General features: G+C 41.1%; 1 protein-coding gene across 1 annotated transcript in view; it reads left to right on the forward strand.

The window, feature by feature from the left end:
• TLL1 (tolloid like 1) overlaps positions 1–17,648 on the forward strand; it is a 414,583-nt gene that overhangs the window by 367,889 nt on the left and 29,046 nt on the right. Inside the window, 2 exon segments of the mRNA XM_033941915.1 lie at positions 1,956–2,078; positions 10,714–10,839. Of these exon segments, the coding sequence (XP_033797806.1) occupies positions 1,956–2,078; positions 10,714–10,839 (249 nt within the window).

A 17,648-nucleotide genomic window follows, 5' to 3' on the forward strand; every position in this document is an offset into this window, starting at 1 on the left:
ACTCCGAGCAGAGTTCTGCAGAAAAAAAAATCAAAATTCTGTGCAAAAAATTCAAAATTCTGCACACAAAATTAGCAAATTCTGCATTTATTTATCTAAATTTAAACAATATTTTTGTTACTTATTATCCATATCCCATTTAAAACATTTAAAATAAAATGTTTTTCTTCTACTTTTGTTGTCTGGATGTTTTTATTTTTCCATCATGTTGCTTCCACCTTCTCTTTTCTGCTTTCCTGTCATCCGCTAATTCTCCTTTAAGCGGCTGCTATCCATTTGTCTTTTCTCCTTTCTCCTATCTATTCCCTCATTACACCTGCCTCTGACATATTGATCATTCCTTTTTTAGCTCTTTTCTGCCTTTTGTTCACTTTTCAGCTGCTTTTCAAATTTCCATCTTTTCTCCCATTCCCCATCTCATTCCTTCCTCAGCCCTCCATTCCCTTTCATCTTCAACGTACCCTACATTTCTACCCTCTGTAATATCTATTCTCTCATCCGTTTCCTTGCCACCCTCTCCTCCTCCTCAGGGTTCTACCATTCTTCCTTCCTCCACTCTTATATCCCAGCATCTGCTCCCTCTTCCTTCCCTCCACACCCTCACAGTCTGATATATCCCTCTTTCTTCTCTCTTCCCTCCTGCACTCTCCCCAATGATCCAGCATTTATCCTACTCTCTTCCCTCACTTTCATTGCCAGGCATCTTTCTATCACTTCATTCTGCTCCTGGATCCAACATTTCCCTCCTTCTCCCCGTCCACCTCCTGTGTATCTCTCCCTCCCTCTCATCCACCCCATGTCCAACACCTCTCTCTCTCTCCCTCCCTCCCTTGCATTCCTTCCCCCATGCAACATTCTATCCCTTCCACTGCCATATCCAACATTTCTGTTTCTTTCCTACTGTCCACTGTCTCTCGCTCTCCCCCTGCCTTGTGCCCTGGGTCAAACCTCTCTATCCCCCTCCATGCACCATCTTTTCCTAACTCCCCCTCCATTATCATGTGTAACATTTCACCCTCTCCCCTCACCTTGTGCTGTTTGTCTCCCTCCCATTTCCATGTGCCAGCATCCTTCCCTCCTCCTCTTCCCTGTACTCTCTCTCCCTAAGTAAGGCTTGCTACAGCAGGTTGCAGCTTCCCACCCACTGCCTGCTTCTAACCCAGAAGCCTCTCCTCTACCGTGGAGAGTCTTCCGGGTTAGCAGAAGGCAGTGTGTGGGAATCACTGTTGATGCTGTGATCTGATGAAGCAGACACCGTCAACAAAGGAGATTCTGCATGGGAAAAGGGAATTTTGCACGACTGTGCAATTTTGTAGAATTATGCTGGCAGTACTAAATAGATACCAACTCTGAATATTGCTGGCCCCTGGATAATTCTGGTTCTGCTCAAGTTCCATCCCTGAACTACTCTGACACAATCTGGAGGGTGCCAGGGCAGTCTGCAGAGATTTTCAGCAGCAGCATCCAGATAGCATCAAGACAAAAGTTTGCTAACTATAACCACTAAATATCTAACTTGCTTCTTGGTTTCTAGGAAGACAGACCACTATCCCCCTCGTTCACAAAGCCACGGTAACAACTGTCATGCGGCAAACACTCCGATGACCATTAAATTCCTATGGTTGGAGCAACTACCATAGCAACAGCCGCTACCGCAGCTTTGTAAAAGGAGCCCTAAGTTCTCGCTTTTCTCTCCTTTTGAAAAAATTTGACTTGCCTGATTCTAACTTACAACAAGATACATTTGCTAGCATTACTTTGAACTCACTTCATTTTTCCTGCAAGGTGAAAATATTCATGATCTGTTTTGTTTTTCAAACAGTCTCTGACTGAAGGGAACACATTATTTCTTTTGTGTGATGAATATATGAGCAGTAATTTGCTTAAAGAGTTCTGTGTTCTTGAGAAGAAATATTGGAGAGCCCATTGTGGTATATCATTATCTTCCTCAACAGACAAGAAAGCTGCCTGCAAGGAGAAAATGTTTGTTTTTGAGTCTTGCAAGGACTTGATACAGGTTGTCCCTCCAGGCCAAGTGCATACTATTGACAGACTCATGGCCTCTGAGAGCCTCAGAGGTATGATAGTATTCTCCAAGTAGTTTTAATGTGGGCCTTAGGAATGATTCCTGCCTTTTTCTGTGGACTAAAACAACATCCATTCAAAACTGGGAGACTGGCTTCTGTCAGGCAGTACCACAAATAGTTTTGTTATCCCTCAACAAAGCATTTGTTTCCAAATCCAGTTCAAACTAAAGATCTGTTTGTGCATGTTATTTTATTATTTGAAAGCTCTGGCTTACAAACCTGAAAACATACATATTTCCGCTTGCAAAACATATACTTTAGGAATTTTTACAAGTAAACTGCATTGGTTGCCGATAGAGGCCCGGGTGCAGTTCAAGTTTGGATGCATTTATTATAAAGTTTTGTTTGGTCAAGTTTGGATGCATTTATTATAAAATTTTGTATGGTCTTGTACCTAATTACCTCGTGGACTTGTTCACATTTGCTAATATTAAACATGCTCGACGTTCACATGTATTATTTACTTTCCCATCTGTTAAAGGGTGTAAATTCAAAAGATATCATCATTGCCTGCTGTCATATATCAAGCAGCATCTTGGGATAAGGACTTAAATCTTTTAATCGCTACTTCTAGTACCTATCAGTTATGTAGGAGACATTTGAAAACATACTTGTTCACTAGATATTTAGGTAATTAAAGTACTTCACTTAACTGTAATTATTTTACATTTGTAAACCACATAGATCGTCACAGTACTGTGATATAGAAGTAAATTTTTATGTTATTATGAAGTATTCAGTACAAATCATATTTGATGGTTGTTGTCATTCATTATTTCACCCACCTGCTGCCACAACCTGTCTTTGAAAATGAATATTCTTTTTGTTATTAGAATGCTTTAAGAAGTGCAGAACTATTCTTTGATATTTTAGAAAAAGAATACATTTGGTTTAAATCCGCAATAATCATATTTCAATAGGTATTTGTCTCCAGTTTACGGGTTAAGGCATTATGGACTACAGTAGATTCAGTAAATGGCACAGAAAAAAAATCAACACACGATGGTATTCTACAATGGCACTGAAAGATGAGTTCCCGTTATAGTTAGTATTAAGTGGCTATTGCCCAAATTTGGGCACCACAACTTATGCTTGCTGAAACCAGGTGTAATTCCTGGTACCCAGTTGGGGTGGCAAAAAACAACAACAAAGGTGACCAATGGTGTTCAGTCTCTTTTTATTGTGATTGACTCCACACGATCGTGTTTCAGCCCACAAGGGGCCTGCCTCAGGAGTCTACTCTTTTACTAAGGTACGCCACGCACTTTAACACACGCTAAAAGAGCATGTGCGCTAACCGCTAATGCAGCATTTAGCATGTGCTAATATTTGGCGCGCTAAAAAGCATAGTGCACCTTAGTAAAAGAAGGGATTAGTGAAAAAGATATATATATGTAATCATACCAACTTCCTCATAAAAACTGAAAGAACATAAATAAAACATTTAAGAAACATAAACAATACAATATCATATATAATCAATAATATACACAATGCTCACATATATACATTTAAATTATTAAAAATTTATATAAATTCAATTCAATTCAAATCATTTTTTATTAATACATAAAAAACCTTATATAATTATATATAAAATACTTTGCTAAACTTTGATCAAAACCAAATATGAATAAAAATACTTAAAACATTATTTATGAAAGAGGTGTGTATAACGACCCTTATATATTATCATACCTTGTAGTGAAGTCGTGATCAATTTTTAGCAAAGTATTTTATGTATAATTATATATGTTTTTTTGTCTATTAATAAAAATTGATTCGAATTTAATGTAGGGCTCCTTTTACTAAGCTGCGATAGCATTTTTAGCACGCACAGAATTTTAGCTTGCGCTAAACCCACGCTACACGGCTAGAACTAACACCAGCTCAATGCTGGCATTAACGTCTAGCACGTGCGACAATTCTGCGCATGCTAAGCGTGCGCTAAAACTGCTATTGCAGCCTAGGGCTCCTTTTACTAAGGTACGCTAGATTTTTTAGCGCACACAGGAAATTACTGCGTGCTACACCACGCATTATGCTTCTAGAACTAATGCCAGCTCAATGCTGGCATTAAGGTCTAGCATGCGCGGCAATGTAGCGCGCACTATTCCACGCGTTAAAGCCCTAATGTAGCTTAGTAAAAGGAGCCCATAGTTTATATAAATTTATAATAATTTAAATGTATATATGTGTGTAAGCATTGTGTATATTATTGATTATATATGATATTATATTGGTTATGTTTTCTTAAATGTTTTATGTATGTTCTTTCAGTTTTTATGAGTTTCTATCTATGTTTTTCACTATGGCCCTCTTTTACAAAGGTGCACTAAGCGTCCATAGGATAACATGCATGCGTTAACGTGTAGCACACGCTAATATTTAGCACACACTAAGAGCTTCATGGTTGCATTAAATTTTATTGGGGTCGATCTAATGCAGATCAGAATCTTCCCTCAGCTGCCTCTATTCCAAGCTGAAGAGCCCTAACCTTTTTAGTCTTTCCTCAAACGAGAAGAGTTCTGTCCCCTTTATCATCTTGGTCACACTTCTTTGAACATTTTCTAATGCCTTTCTTGAGCAAAGGAGACCAGAATTGAACACAATACTCCAGGTGAGGTTGCACTATGGAGCGATACAGAGGCATTATAACATTCTTAGTCTTGTTAACCATCCCATTTTTAATAATTCCTAGCATCCTGTTTTCTTTTTTGGCTGCCGCCACACATTGGGTGGGAGGTTTCATCGTATTGCCTACGATGACACCCAGATCCTTTTCTTGAGCACTAACCCCCGAGGTGGATCCTAGCATCCGGTAACTGTGATTCGGGTTATTCTTCCCAATGTGCATCACTTTACCTTTGTCCACATTAAATTTCCTCTGCCAATTGGATGCCCAGTCTTCCAATTTCCTAAGGTCTGCCTGTAATTTTTCACAATCCGCATGCGTTTTAACAACTTTGAACAGTTTAGTGTCAACTGCAAATTTAATCACCTCACTTGTTCCAATTTCCAGATCATTTATAAATAAGTTAAATAGCACTGTTCCCAGTACAGAGCCCTATGGCACTCCACTGTTTACTCTCCTCCATTAAGAAAAATGACCATTTAATCCTACCCTCTGTTTTCTATCCGATAACCAATCCACAACTGAACTTTGCCATCTATTCCATAACTCTTTAATTTTCTCAGGAGCCTTTCATGAGATGTTTAGATCAAGTTCAAGTTTCAGGCTAAATAAGGCAAAGACAATAAAGGAGGGGGGGGGGTCTTGAATTTGATATATTTCTATTTATGGTACAACCAAATCAGTTTCCATTTTTATTACATGCAGGTGTCTTCTCTGACCCCAATGAGCTATCAATTTGATCATTATACTTGGGGCAATGTAGGGTTAAGTAACTTACCTGGGAACACAAGGAGCTGCAACAGGAATTGAACCCAGTACCCTATGTTCTCAACTCACTGCACTAACTATTAAGCTGTTCCTTCAAGTAAAGCTTGTAAATCTAGTGGAGAAGTAGTTAAATATTTGACAGGTAAATGTCACTGTAAAGAGGTGCATAACCATGTGGTTGTGGTACAGAAATCTAAGAGAAAACAGCGATCAACTCAGCAGCCCCGGCAACCTGCCCACCCCCTTCCATGATCACGATACCCCCCCAAACTCTGCGAATAATGACAGTAGAGATGCCTAATCTCTTCTGCCGAGGTGCACCCCCAGCCCCCTCGAATACCGGCAGGAGGGATCCCAGGCCCTCCTACCGAGGCGCACCCCCGACACCCCTCACCCCACCTCGAATACCAGCAGGAGGGATTCCACCCCACACCCCCCTGGAATATTGGTAGGAGGGAATCCAGGCCCTCCTGCTAAGGCACCCCCCCGAAACCCCCACCCCCTGACAACACCGGCAGGAGGGAGCCCAGGCCCTTCTGCCAAAGGCACCCCCCCCGCGCACCCTCTGAATGGCCCCCCACCACCACCCAGCCCCCCCTAACCCTGGACAACCCCCTTGCTTTCCTTAATGTTGGCCTGACAGATGGATCCACAGTCCGGGAGGCCCACCATCCTCGAAATGGGTCCAATGTGCCTAAAGCCACGCCCATAGGAGGGGCCATAGGCAACTGGCCCAATTCCAGTTGTCCCAGACACCTAAGGCCTCTTTTATGGGTGTGGCCTTAGGCGTCTGGGCCAATCAGGCCCTAGGCCCACCATTCTGAGGATGACGGCCTGGAGACCCATCTGCCAGCCAATGCTAAGGTAAGCAAGGAGGGGTGTTTGAGGTTAGGGGGGCCGGGTAGTGTGTGGGGGCTTGGGGAGGCCATTCAGGGGGTTACCTTCAGCAGGAGGGCCTGGGCTCCCTCATGCCGGTGTTGTCAGGGGAGGGGGGGCGGTTCCAAGTGTGCACCTTGGGAGGAGGGCTTGAGATCCCTCCTGCCGGTTTGGGGTTTTGTCGGGGGAAATCGCAATTGCAGCCACGATCATTGCAGTGGGGGATGGGTCAGTTATAGGATTCTGTAACCAGCGTTGTTTTTTGTCAGATGTAGGTTGCAGAATCTTGCTTTTAGCGAAGGATAGGCCCCCCTCCTTCACCTAAAAGGTCTGGGTTTGGGCGTTTGGGACTTGGGTGATTATTTGGTTGGGAATGTGGTGTAGGGATAGACGTAGTGGCCAGTAGATTGCTGAACGTGCAGGTAGGCCATTCTCAAAAAAACCCTCTCAATTTGGATTTTTTTTTGAGAATAGACATTTCCCCGCTGCCAACTCCAGCGAAAAGGGGACTTAGATGGGTTTGTTTGTTTTTAATTATGGCCCTCTATTCCTTTTTGATTGACCTTATCCAAGGCTTTCTTTCTTTGTAGTGCAGCTAAGCCACAATGTAGACTGCAAAGAAAACAATAACCTCCTCAGTCTTTATCTGGCTGCCTAAATGTAAACACTATTTGGGCACATACATTTGTAGAATGTTGTCATTTATATGGATAAGTGTACACTTATGTGCATAAATGGCTGCATTCTCAGTTCTATTCTATAATGTAGGCACACAACTTTCTTAGGAGAGCTTAATTATTCTCTGAGTGAAAAAAAATTTCCTCCTAGATCTTTTTCCTAGGTGGCGACTCCTGACATGCAACCTTGCATCATGTAGCTATAGTTCAGGTTCCCCTTTCCCACATGCATCACTTTGTACTTGCTCATATTAAATTTAATCTGCCATTTTGATGCCCAGTCTCGCAAGGTCCTCTTGCAATTCTCAACAATTCTGTTATTTAACAACTTTGATCAACTTTGTGTCATCAGCAAATTTAATTATCTCACCAATTATTCCCATCTCTAGATCATTGATGAATATGTTAAAAAGCAGCAGTTCTAGTACAGACCCCTGGGGAGCCCCACATTTACCCTGCTCCTCTGAGAATATTGACCTTTTTTTTTTTTTTAAATTCTTTATTCATTTTCAAAATTACATTAAGTGTATATATATATTCAATTACATTAACAATAAATACATCACTTACAGGCTATCATTTGTACATTACATAAATTCTTATCCCTCCCCCTTCCCACCCCATTTAATCCTACTCTCTGTTTTCTATCTTTTAACCAGAGCTCTCAGAAGCAGCACTACAATGGGTTAAAACTTTCCCATTGAGCAATAACTTCAGCCGCTGGCTTCTTCGTCGGCTCAGTTTTTCATTATTATTTCCAGAACAGTCTCTGTTTTATTAATTTTAAGACATTTGATAAAGCACTTATCTTCAAAAATAGTCCACAGACATACTGGCAGTATATTACTGGCTATTGATAAAGAGTGTTGAACTTATTAGTACTGGCCAGTTTTGAGTTAATCGACCAAGTTCAAAGGATTCTTTTATGGAACAGCACGCAGTGAGATGCAAGCACAAATTTTTTGAAATGGCAATTAACATCAGTAATTGGTTGTTATCACCCGACTGATGCTCCGTTGCTCACTGTTCAATTTAACAATGCAAGTGCAAATTTGGGCACCTAGGAAGGGTTGTGGAAAAAAAAAAAGCACAAACCTTTAGCAGCATTGGGAAATGATAGTTTGCAGCCAGCCGGTTTATTATGACTGAAGAACAATGTTAACCCTTTTCATGTGTGGGGTGTACAGAGGATAAGGGAATAGTTTTTCCGCAGAGGAGGGATCAGGCTGCTGGAGCAATTTTCACATCTTTCACGCTTGTTATACGGTTGCAGCTTTTATTTATACCGTATATGTTTTGCATCTCATAGTAGCAAGCAGTATGTATGACCTGGTGTTTTGTGTCTGTGTCAAGAAGAGTCTGCCAGTTTTGATTTAATGGACCAATCAATTCTTAACTAAAATGACAGCTGGCATAGAAGGATGGTAGCTGATGGCTCTCTCTGGAATGATCGCCTCCTAATCTAGTTTGTTTTTTTCCCTGCAGCAAATTTGGCAGTGCTTCTATTGCAGCTCATCTTTCATCTACTAACATCTTCTGTACTTCTAACCCACTAAAAGCTCTTTCAAAGGATTATATGTTAATATATTGAAGTGGGGGCTGTCAAGGTTGCTTGAAAATAGCAAGCATGCTATTGTGCCTCACTGCATGTTCTGAAATGTCCAAAGTATATAAAGCACATTGGTTTGAAAAAAAAAAAAAAAAAGAAGAAGCAGAAACTACAAATATATTCATTCATTTCATTTATTAGACTTTATAGTCCTTCTATCATAAACTACTAAGGGCTCCTTTTACAAAGGCGCGCTAGCGGTTTTAGCGCGTGCTAAAATGCCGCACGCGCTAGCCGCTACCGCCTCCTCTTAAGCAGGCGGTAGTTTTTCAGCTAATTCGGTGCGTACGCTAAAATCGCTAGCGCGCCTTTGTAAAAGGAGCCCTAAGTGGTTCACGGATAAACATACAAAATATAAACAACAAGAAATATTGAACACGTCAACAAAAAACTAATATATTAAAAAAAAAAATCAAATATCTTTTGAAAATGAATTAATTAAAAACAGACTGGATCATATTTGCTTGCAAAATTTCAAACAAATTAGCCTGCATCCTTGCTTAGCTGAGGTGTTTCCTTCTGTGAAGTCGTATTTTAGAAAGAATGTCCAACCCAGAATATGGATGGATGTCCGAGTCTGTGGACATCCATTTCTTATGCATTTTAGAACAGGATCTGCTGACATAAAGCCTGTACTAAAATACAGGAGAAATGGACTTCCAAGTTCTGGCTATATCCAGCATGACCATATATTTTACAAACAGACACCTCCAAACTACGAATGGAACAAAACAAGGGACATGGACGTCTTTTTGGCAGGATAGGATAATCCATAATATGAAATTACCACACAGTTCTCCATAGGAGTAGCCTTATGGTTAGAATAGCTGTCTGAGCACCAGAGGATGGTGGTTCAAATCCCACTGCAGCTTTTCTGTAATTTTCTTTTGCTTGTTTCCCTCTTTTTGTGAATTGTATAAGATGAAAAAATATCTATTGTGACTTCCCTTGTCAATGGAAAACTGCCCTTTCGGAGCATCTTTCTATAATCTGGATCTAGCAAGGAGTCAGATGTAAATACGGATATTCATCTTTTTGGACATAGATGTTCCTTCCCCTTCTAAAACTGGAGGTGTGTCCCTCTCTTGCCTCGCCCAAAACACACTAGACCATGACCCCTTGCAATACTGACAAACTGCAGTTTTAAATGCCCGTATTATAGCTTTATAAAATCAGGATTAGAAGATTGTAAATTCTTGTGAGCAGGGACGTCTATTGTAAGTTAAAGTCTACAGCACTGCGTACGCCTTTCAGCGCTATAGAAATACTAAATAGTAGTAGAAGTAGGTCCGTGTAATATAGATGTCTAAAGGCCAGCTTTCAGAAGTCCAAAACACAACTAGAGATTGTAAAATAAGGGCCATAGTCTTAAATATTCATTGATCAAAGAATAGAGATATCTTAAAGATATGGGAAAGAGTTACCAAAACCAGTTATTAAAATTATTTTTCTCCCTCCTACCCCCCTTCTGGGAAACAGACTTTTGAACTTCTATTACCATACCAGTCTCATTTGAGATGCAAAGTGATGCCATGGCACAAAGTTGAAATCCAAGTAGTTAATGAGTAGAACTAACACATAACATCATAACAAAATCACCTGGAAAATGCTGAACTAGAAGGTGCACCTTAACTTACCCTAATCTGGAAGTAAGCATCGCAAAATGCCTCCTCTTTCCTAACAACTGATAAGAAAGTATAAAGTAACATAGATAACTGCAGATAAAGACCTCTACAGTTCATCCAATCTGCCAACAAGATAAACTCAGCATAAGGACTATATGACATATGCAGAGTCTGAATTATTAAGGGGGGTCCTTTTACTAAGGCGCGCTTACTGATTTAGCGCATGCTAACGCGTCCATAGAATATAGTGGGTGTGTTAGCATTTAGCTCACGCTAATCATTAGCACGCGCTAAATCAATTAGCACACACTAAATCGGCTAGCGCGCCTTAGTAAAAGAGGAAGTAAGCTTGTTGTTACCAGTAAGGAAGACCTTTTGAGAATCAGATCGTAAAATAAATACATTTTTGTAATTCTTTGTTAACTGTCCCCCATAGACAAAGATGAGTGTTCTAAGGACAATGGCGGTTGCCAGCACGAATGCATCAACACTATAGGAAGCTACGTCTGTCAGTGCCGCAATGGATTTGTGCTCCACGAGAACAAACATGACTGCAAAGAAGGTAGTTGGCAAATATTTGAAGAGATTATGCAAAATGTGAAGTTAATTTCTTCCTTTCAAATAGGTTGGTTTTCACCTGGTAAAGTGGTTGGGTTTCTCTTTGTTAGCGCTGACTGTACTACAAGTCTCTTTAATGGTACAAATGTCATGTCCTGCATATTGATTTTGTGAGTGATGTTTTAACGAGGGTATTTCAGTTAAATTCCGTGAAACAAATCTCATTGCACAGAGAAGAACAATAACAACATGAGCAGCAGCTAGGATTACCATTCTAAGATATCCAGCTATTAGTGTTAATTCTCCCCTTAGAAATGCTTAATCCTTAGGGAGGTAATATTATACAATAGGCGGCAAAATTTAAGAACTAAGAAAACAAGTGAATGGCCTGAATACAGGCATATCATATTTGCCAACACCCTGTATTAAAACATAGAAATATGTATGTAAACTTGTAACCGGTTCTGAGCTTCCCTGGGAGGATGAGATATAAAACCAAATAAATAAATATTAGCTTGTATGTGTGTGCAAACATGGCCCCAAGTAGGAAGATATTTGTGCTTCAGTGACCATATTACGTGCTGTTTTGTAAATATGCACCAAAATTTGATGGCACATACTTTACAGGTGGGTGGAAAGTGGGCAAGGAGTTAAGATATGGAACTCCCTGGTGGGTCAGATCCGAAATTGTCGTGAAAAGGGCATGTTTAGAAAATTACTTAAGACGCAGTTATTTGTAGATGCCTTTCTCTAGCCAATAATTTTCCTTTCTGGCAGTGTTGATGATCTTCACTATGTAAGCTATGGTATTATATTGTAATCATGATTTCCAAGGATTGTTTATATGTCTATTTTATCATGTTTTTGTTTTAAAATTATGTATGTAAATTATATAAACCGTTTACTTGTTAACGGTATAGAAATTTTTAAAATAAATAAATAAATATTTTCTTTTTCAGTTTTGGTGCAAGCCTTTCTCCCAGCTGTATTGCTGGTGGTGATAGAGGTACATCATCAGCCACTTCTGCTACCTAGTGCCTTTTTTCTTTATAAAATAGGCTTTAAAAATACATTTTTCTAGCATTTAAATCTAAGTGCCCTGTTTTAGAATTACTCTACCGATATTAGCAAAGGCTCAGGCATATTATGTAAGGAACCATAGTCATCCTCGCCTGCTTAGGAACTAGAGAGTTGAGAGGCGACAGAAATCAAGCCTGTACCTGCCCGTCCCCACTGGAATTGAATCTGTCCCCGCTCATCTCTGCATGTAATCTGTTCCATCCTCGTCCATCCCCATAAACTTCTGAAGTAGTTATTTCATTTAATTATGCTACTGAATTAAAGGCTCTGGTAGTGACCCATTTACAAATAAGCAAAGACACTTTATTTGAAATATTAATTGGGAAGAATACATACTTTGTAAATGAGTCTCTGCTAGTGCCTCTAATGTAAATATAAATACTCCAGCTGATGACGACTTTCAAGCTATGCCAGCTGAGGACTTACTTTGAAGGTGGCTGGGGGTCCATTTTGCCAAGCTTTGCAGGCAGCAGCAGCATCCCTGTGTCACAGATGCTGGAATCTCAGTGGCTGAGGGATGCTGCCAGCGACTGCTATGCTTGGTGGAAGGAAATTCTGGCCTTCCACCAAGAGGTCCTCAGCTGGTGGTGCTTGGGGATCCCCAGCAGCCACAACAAATGGTCAGGAAGTACTTCAACACTGGAGAAATAAAACCAGAAGTGCATTTCCTTTTCTGCTGAACACAATACAAAGACATTTTCTATATACATTTCCCAAAGCTAACATATTTCATTAAATAAATTACTTTTTTTTACCTTTGTTGTCTGAAGAATTATTTTTCCATCAAGCTGGTTCCAGTTTCTCTTTTATGTGCTGTCCTTTCTTCTGCATATACTTCTTCAAGTGGTTGCTATCCTTTTTTCTTCCTGCCATAATCTAGCATTTCTCTCTTCCCTCCCTCCCACTGTACAGCATCCTCAATCTCTTCTTAACCTGGATTATTCTCCCTCTTTTCCCCCTCTCCACTCCTGTACAACATTTTTTTCTGTCTTCTCCATCCCCATATCCAACATGTCTCCCTCTCTCTCTGTCCACCATCTATCTCCTTCTCATTCCCTCCCTTGCTACAGAGGGAGAGGGAAAGGAGAGAGAGGGATCCAGGGTGCATCTCTCTCACCCCCTCTACAGCCACAACCAACATTTCTCCCTCTCATCCCCTGGCCCTTGGGTAGTATCTTTTGCCCATCCCCACCAGCCCCCATGCCAAACATTTCTCCTTCTATCAATCACCCCTCTCCAGTGCCATGCTGCGTTTCTCCCTTCATTCCCTCCACCATGTCCATGATTCCTCCCTCTTGCATCCCTTTCCATCTCTCTCTACCAGAATATCCAATATTTCTTTCTTCGCCTGCAGGTCTCTGTACTTCTCTTCTCTCCCTCTCCTTCCCTCAAACCCATAGCTTAGGCTTTATCCCCTCTCCCCAAGGGCCTTCCTAGGCCCCAGTCCAGAGCATGGCCCTTTCAGTGATGCTGCCAACTAAACCCTAAAATGCCCCTGCCCCCCCTTCCCTCCACCATATTTAAGGTACCTGGTAGTCCAGGGGTCTTCGAGGTAGGAGCACAGCCCTTCCAATCTTGCCTTCTCATGGCTACCTTCTAAAATGGCTGTCTCAACCTTTCCCAGGTGCTTGCAGCATTTCCAGAAATGCCATGAGAGGTCGTGGCAGCTATTTTAGAAGGCAACTGCGAGGAGGCAGGAACGAAAGGGCCATGCTTCTACCTCAAAGACCCCCACTGGACCACCAGGTACTTTGGTAAGCCTGGGGGGGCAGAAGAGCTGCAGTTTGCCGATCCTGCCCTAACCCATGCAGCAACTCTTTGCTCCTCACACTCCCTCCCAACGCATACAGCATCTTTTTTTTCTTCTCTTCCCACACATCCCAGCCCATACAGTATCTTACTGGCACATTCCCTCCCTCTTTTCGGGCCACCAACAGTGTTCCGTGCTTCTCCATGCTACCGGAAGCTGACCCGAAGCCTTCCTTCTGATGCGTTTGCATCAGATGGAAGGCTTCCCTCTCATTGCATCAGAAGGAAGCCCTCCCTCTGATACAAAATGCATCAGAGGAAAAGTTTCCAGGTCAGCTGCCAATAGCGTGGAGAAAAGAATGCTGCCGGTGGCCTGAGAAGAGGGAGGGAGTGCACTGAAGGAAGGCACCATCCCCTTGGGATCCCTGAACATAGATGACCCATCGCCAAGGGATCCCCGTGAGTCTGGAGGGGGTCCCCTTGGATTCCCGAGGACCCAGAGGAGATATCAAAACATTTAATTTTAAAAAACACGTCCCCACTAACTAATCTCCTCCCCATTCGCACAAGATCTCCCTCACATGAATAACACATTAGTCAACTCCAAGAACCTTACCTTCCAAAAACTATTCTGATTCCTAAATAAGCACCTACCTTCAGTATCCAACAAACTTCCTCCTTCATTATTAGGTAATTTTTCTTCTGTAACAGTATATACTGATATTCTCCACTGTACCCTGTTATCACTTTATTCCCTACTATGAAATTCTTTCGAAAAATCTAGATCTCTCATAATTTATAATCCTCTACCATACCATGTAAAGTACATGAATCACTGTTATGTAATTCTCTCGGTAATCATTGTTACGTAATTCTCTCGGTAATGTCCAGATCTCTTCTAATTTGTAATCCGCCTAGAACCGCAAGGCACAGGCGGAATAGAAATCACTAATGTAATGTAATATCCGTAGGATTCCTGTGGTCCCCGTTCCTGTGCAGCTCTCTATTAGGAACCACTCCCAGGAGCACCCCCTTTTGGTCAGAGGAAACACTAACCTCTGCACATCAAGTTGGAAATGAACATAAACATTTAACAACTTTGATCATTTTTTGTCATCTGCAAATTTGATGACCTCACTACTAGAGAAACAAGCCCACAGTGGCTAGCTAGCCCCTTACTCTTATGAGTTCTGCTACCACCAGCAGTCACATCCATGTGTACTGGCAGAGATGCTTGAAGTTCCCATTGTGTGAATAATATTAAAGCCAATTTATTCCATTGGGAAAAACAGCTAAGTCAATTGTTTGTTTGTTTAATTATACTTTATTGATTTTTGTTACTAAAGATAACAAAATACAGGAAAATTAAACAGTATTATACATAAAACAAAATCTAATCAGGAAAAAAAGAATATCAATTCCAGTCCACATTAGTGGAGCCAAATATTACTCACTTTAGTTATATAAAGAAAAAAAAATGATATAGAGTATTCCTGGCAGGCAAATTAGGCCTCAATTAAATATGTCACTTTTTATCTTCAACCAAGTTAGTATCTGAAACTTTCTGCACAGGTTTATCTTTCAAGAAATTCTCCAACTGTAATGGATCCACAAAAACAAATTTATCAATCCCATATGTTACAAGGCACTTACATGGAAACTTTAGGAAGAATACAGCTCCCACAGCTAAGACTTTGTGTCCAAGCTGTAGAAATTGCCTTCTCCTATACTGCGTCTGTCTGGACACATCTGGGAAAATATTCAATAGTTGTCCACAGAACAGTGCTTTCTTATTCACAAAGTACAATTTAAGAATTTGTTGTTTTTCCATCTCCGATTTAAAAGTTATCAATAAAGTAGCACGTTTAGTTATCAAATCTTTGGAAAATTCCAAAAATTGGGAAATGTTCCAACTATCTGGTGACACCAGTCTATCATTTTCCCCTTCTTCCCTTATTTCTTTGGAACTCCTAGGAATATAATATAGATTATCTGGTGCAAAAATATCCACCTGAGAGTATTGTAAAATATCCTTCAGGTACATTCTTAGGAGTTCCAAGGGTGCCAAATAGTGTGAGATAGGAAAGTTGAGGAATCTAAGATTCGTTTGTCTCATTAGGTTCTCTGTTTTCTCCATTTGCGTATGAAGCAAAGTACTATCCTTAATATTAGCCTTAGCTGTTTGCTGTAAAGTATTAACTGTACCTTCCAATTTTTCTACCTTATTTTCCAAGGACTTTATTTGAGATTGTTGCTCATTTACTTTAACAGTTATATCTGAGGAGAATTGACATAAATTAGACACAGTAGCCTGTAATGAGGACTCAATCCTATTGACCACAAGCCAGACATCGTTCAAAGTAATTACTTTTTCTTTAGAGAGGACTTCCTTATTAGACACCGATACCATTTGAACTGGAATCAAAGGATGTGCTCCTAAGGACTTAGCGCATTCCTGAGATGAATCCATAATGTCATTTGGATGAGGAAATTGTAAAAGAGAATATGATGATTCCCCAATCTTAGGGGAATCGACTAAACTCCCAGAGGAATTAAGTATAGGTTGAAGAGGAGATGACGGTTCCCCAGAGGAGAGAGACACAGTTTGAGATGACATGATTACCTTGTCTTCCATCAATGGTGAAAATAGGGGTTGAAGATGTCTGTCCATTAGTCCTGAGGTCAGCTGAGATGGCACAATTTTAGCTTTCCTCTTCCCCATAATGAAGCACAATGTTAATCCCCTGGATTCTACTCCTCGTGGCTTCGAAGGGGCTCTTAAGGGGCATGTCCTGCCCCTTTGGCCACGCCCCTTCGGACACGTGACCGTGGGCCGTGTACTGTGGCTCACAGCTGATTAATATACTCTCCACCGGGTAGCTTAGGTGGCTGCGGGGAAGCCTGCCTGATCTCCCACTGCTCCAGTAACGGCTCATTCACTCGCAACTCACAGCTGATTAATATACTCTCCACTGGGTAACTTAGGTGGCTGCGGGGAAGCCTGTCTGATCTCCCACTGCTTCAGTAGTGTCTCACTCACTCATGGCTCACAGCTGATTAATATACTCTCCACCGGGTAGCTTAGGTAGCTGCGGGGAAGCTTGCCCGATCTCCCACTGTTCCAGTAGCGGCTCACTCACTCGTGGCTCATAGCTGATTAACATACTTTCCACCAGGTAGCTTAGGTGGCTGCGGGGAAGCCTGTCCGATCTCCCATTGCTCCAGTAGTGGCTCGCTAAGTCAATTGTTTATTAACAGTTTTACATTCATATAACACTTTTCAGCTAATAAACTTGGCTCCAGTATATTTTACAGCTGTCACATTTGAGAAACGTACATACACTCATCCTAAGGTGAGGAAGCTTGGCAGCAGTAAATGCAGCTTCCAAAAATAGGGGACAATATCACTGATAATTTTTATTATTATTATATCAAATTATTATATCACAACTGAAACGATCAAATATGGTGTTCCGCAGGGGGCTCTGCTATCCCCCTTATTATTCAATCTCTATGTTAGACCTGTCCTAGACATAGACCGCAAATATTAAATACAAATCCACTCCTTAGTAGATGACATACAATTGTACCTACCACTAGGAGAAACCCACGATGCCCAGATCGTAAAACTCCTAAACTATCTCCCAGATATCAGAAACTCGATTTCTTTCGACAAACTACAACTAAACACCTCCAAAATGGAACTTCTTTGGATCCGCAAAGAATGCTGTGACCATCCCCATCCCTCGCTGCACTGGGACTCGTCTACCATAACTGCGAAAGACCAAGTTGAGCCCAGGAATACTCCTTGACGGCAACCTGTCGCTTTCCAACTATATCTCTCAGGTGGTATCCTCCTCATTTTACTACCTGCAACAACTCTGAAAAATAAGAAACTACTTTTCAGAATCTGACTTCATCCAACTTCTCTGCCTTAGTACTCTTGTGCATGGATTACTGCAATGCGCTATTCAACAGTCTAAC

This window comes from Geotrypetes seraphini, chromosome 1, assembly GCF_902459505.1.
Source record: "Geotrypetes seraphini chromosome 1, aGeoSer1.1, whole genome shotgun sequence".
In the NCBI taxonomy this organism is placed as follows: Eukaryota; Metazoa; Chordata; class Amphibia; order Gymnophiona; family Dermophiidae; genus Geotrypetes; species Geotrypetes seraphini.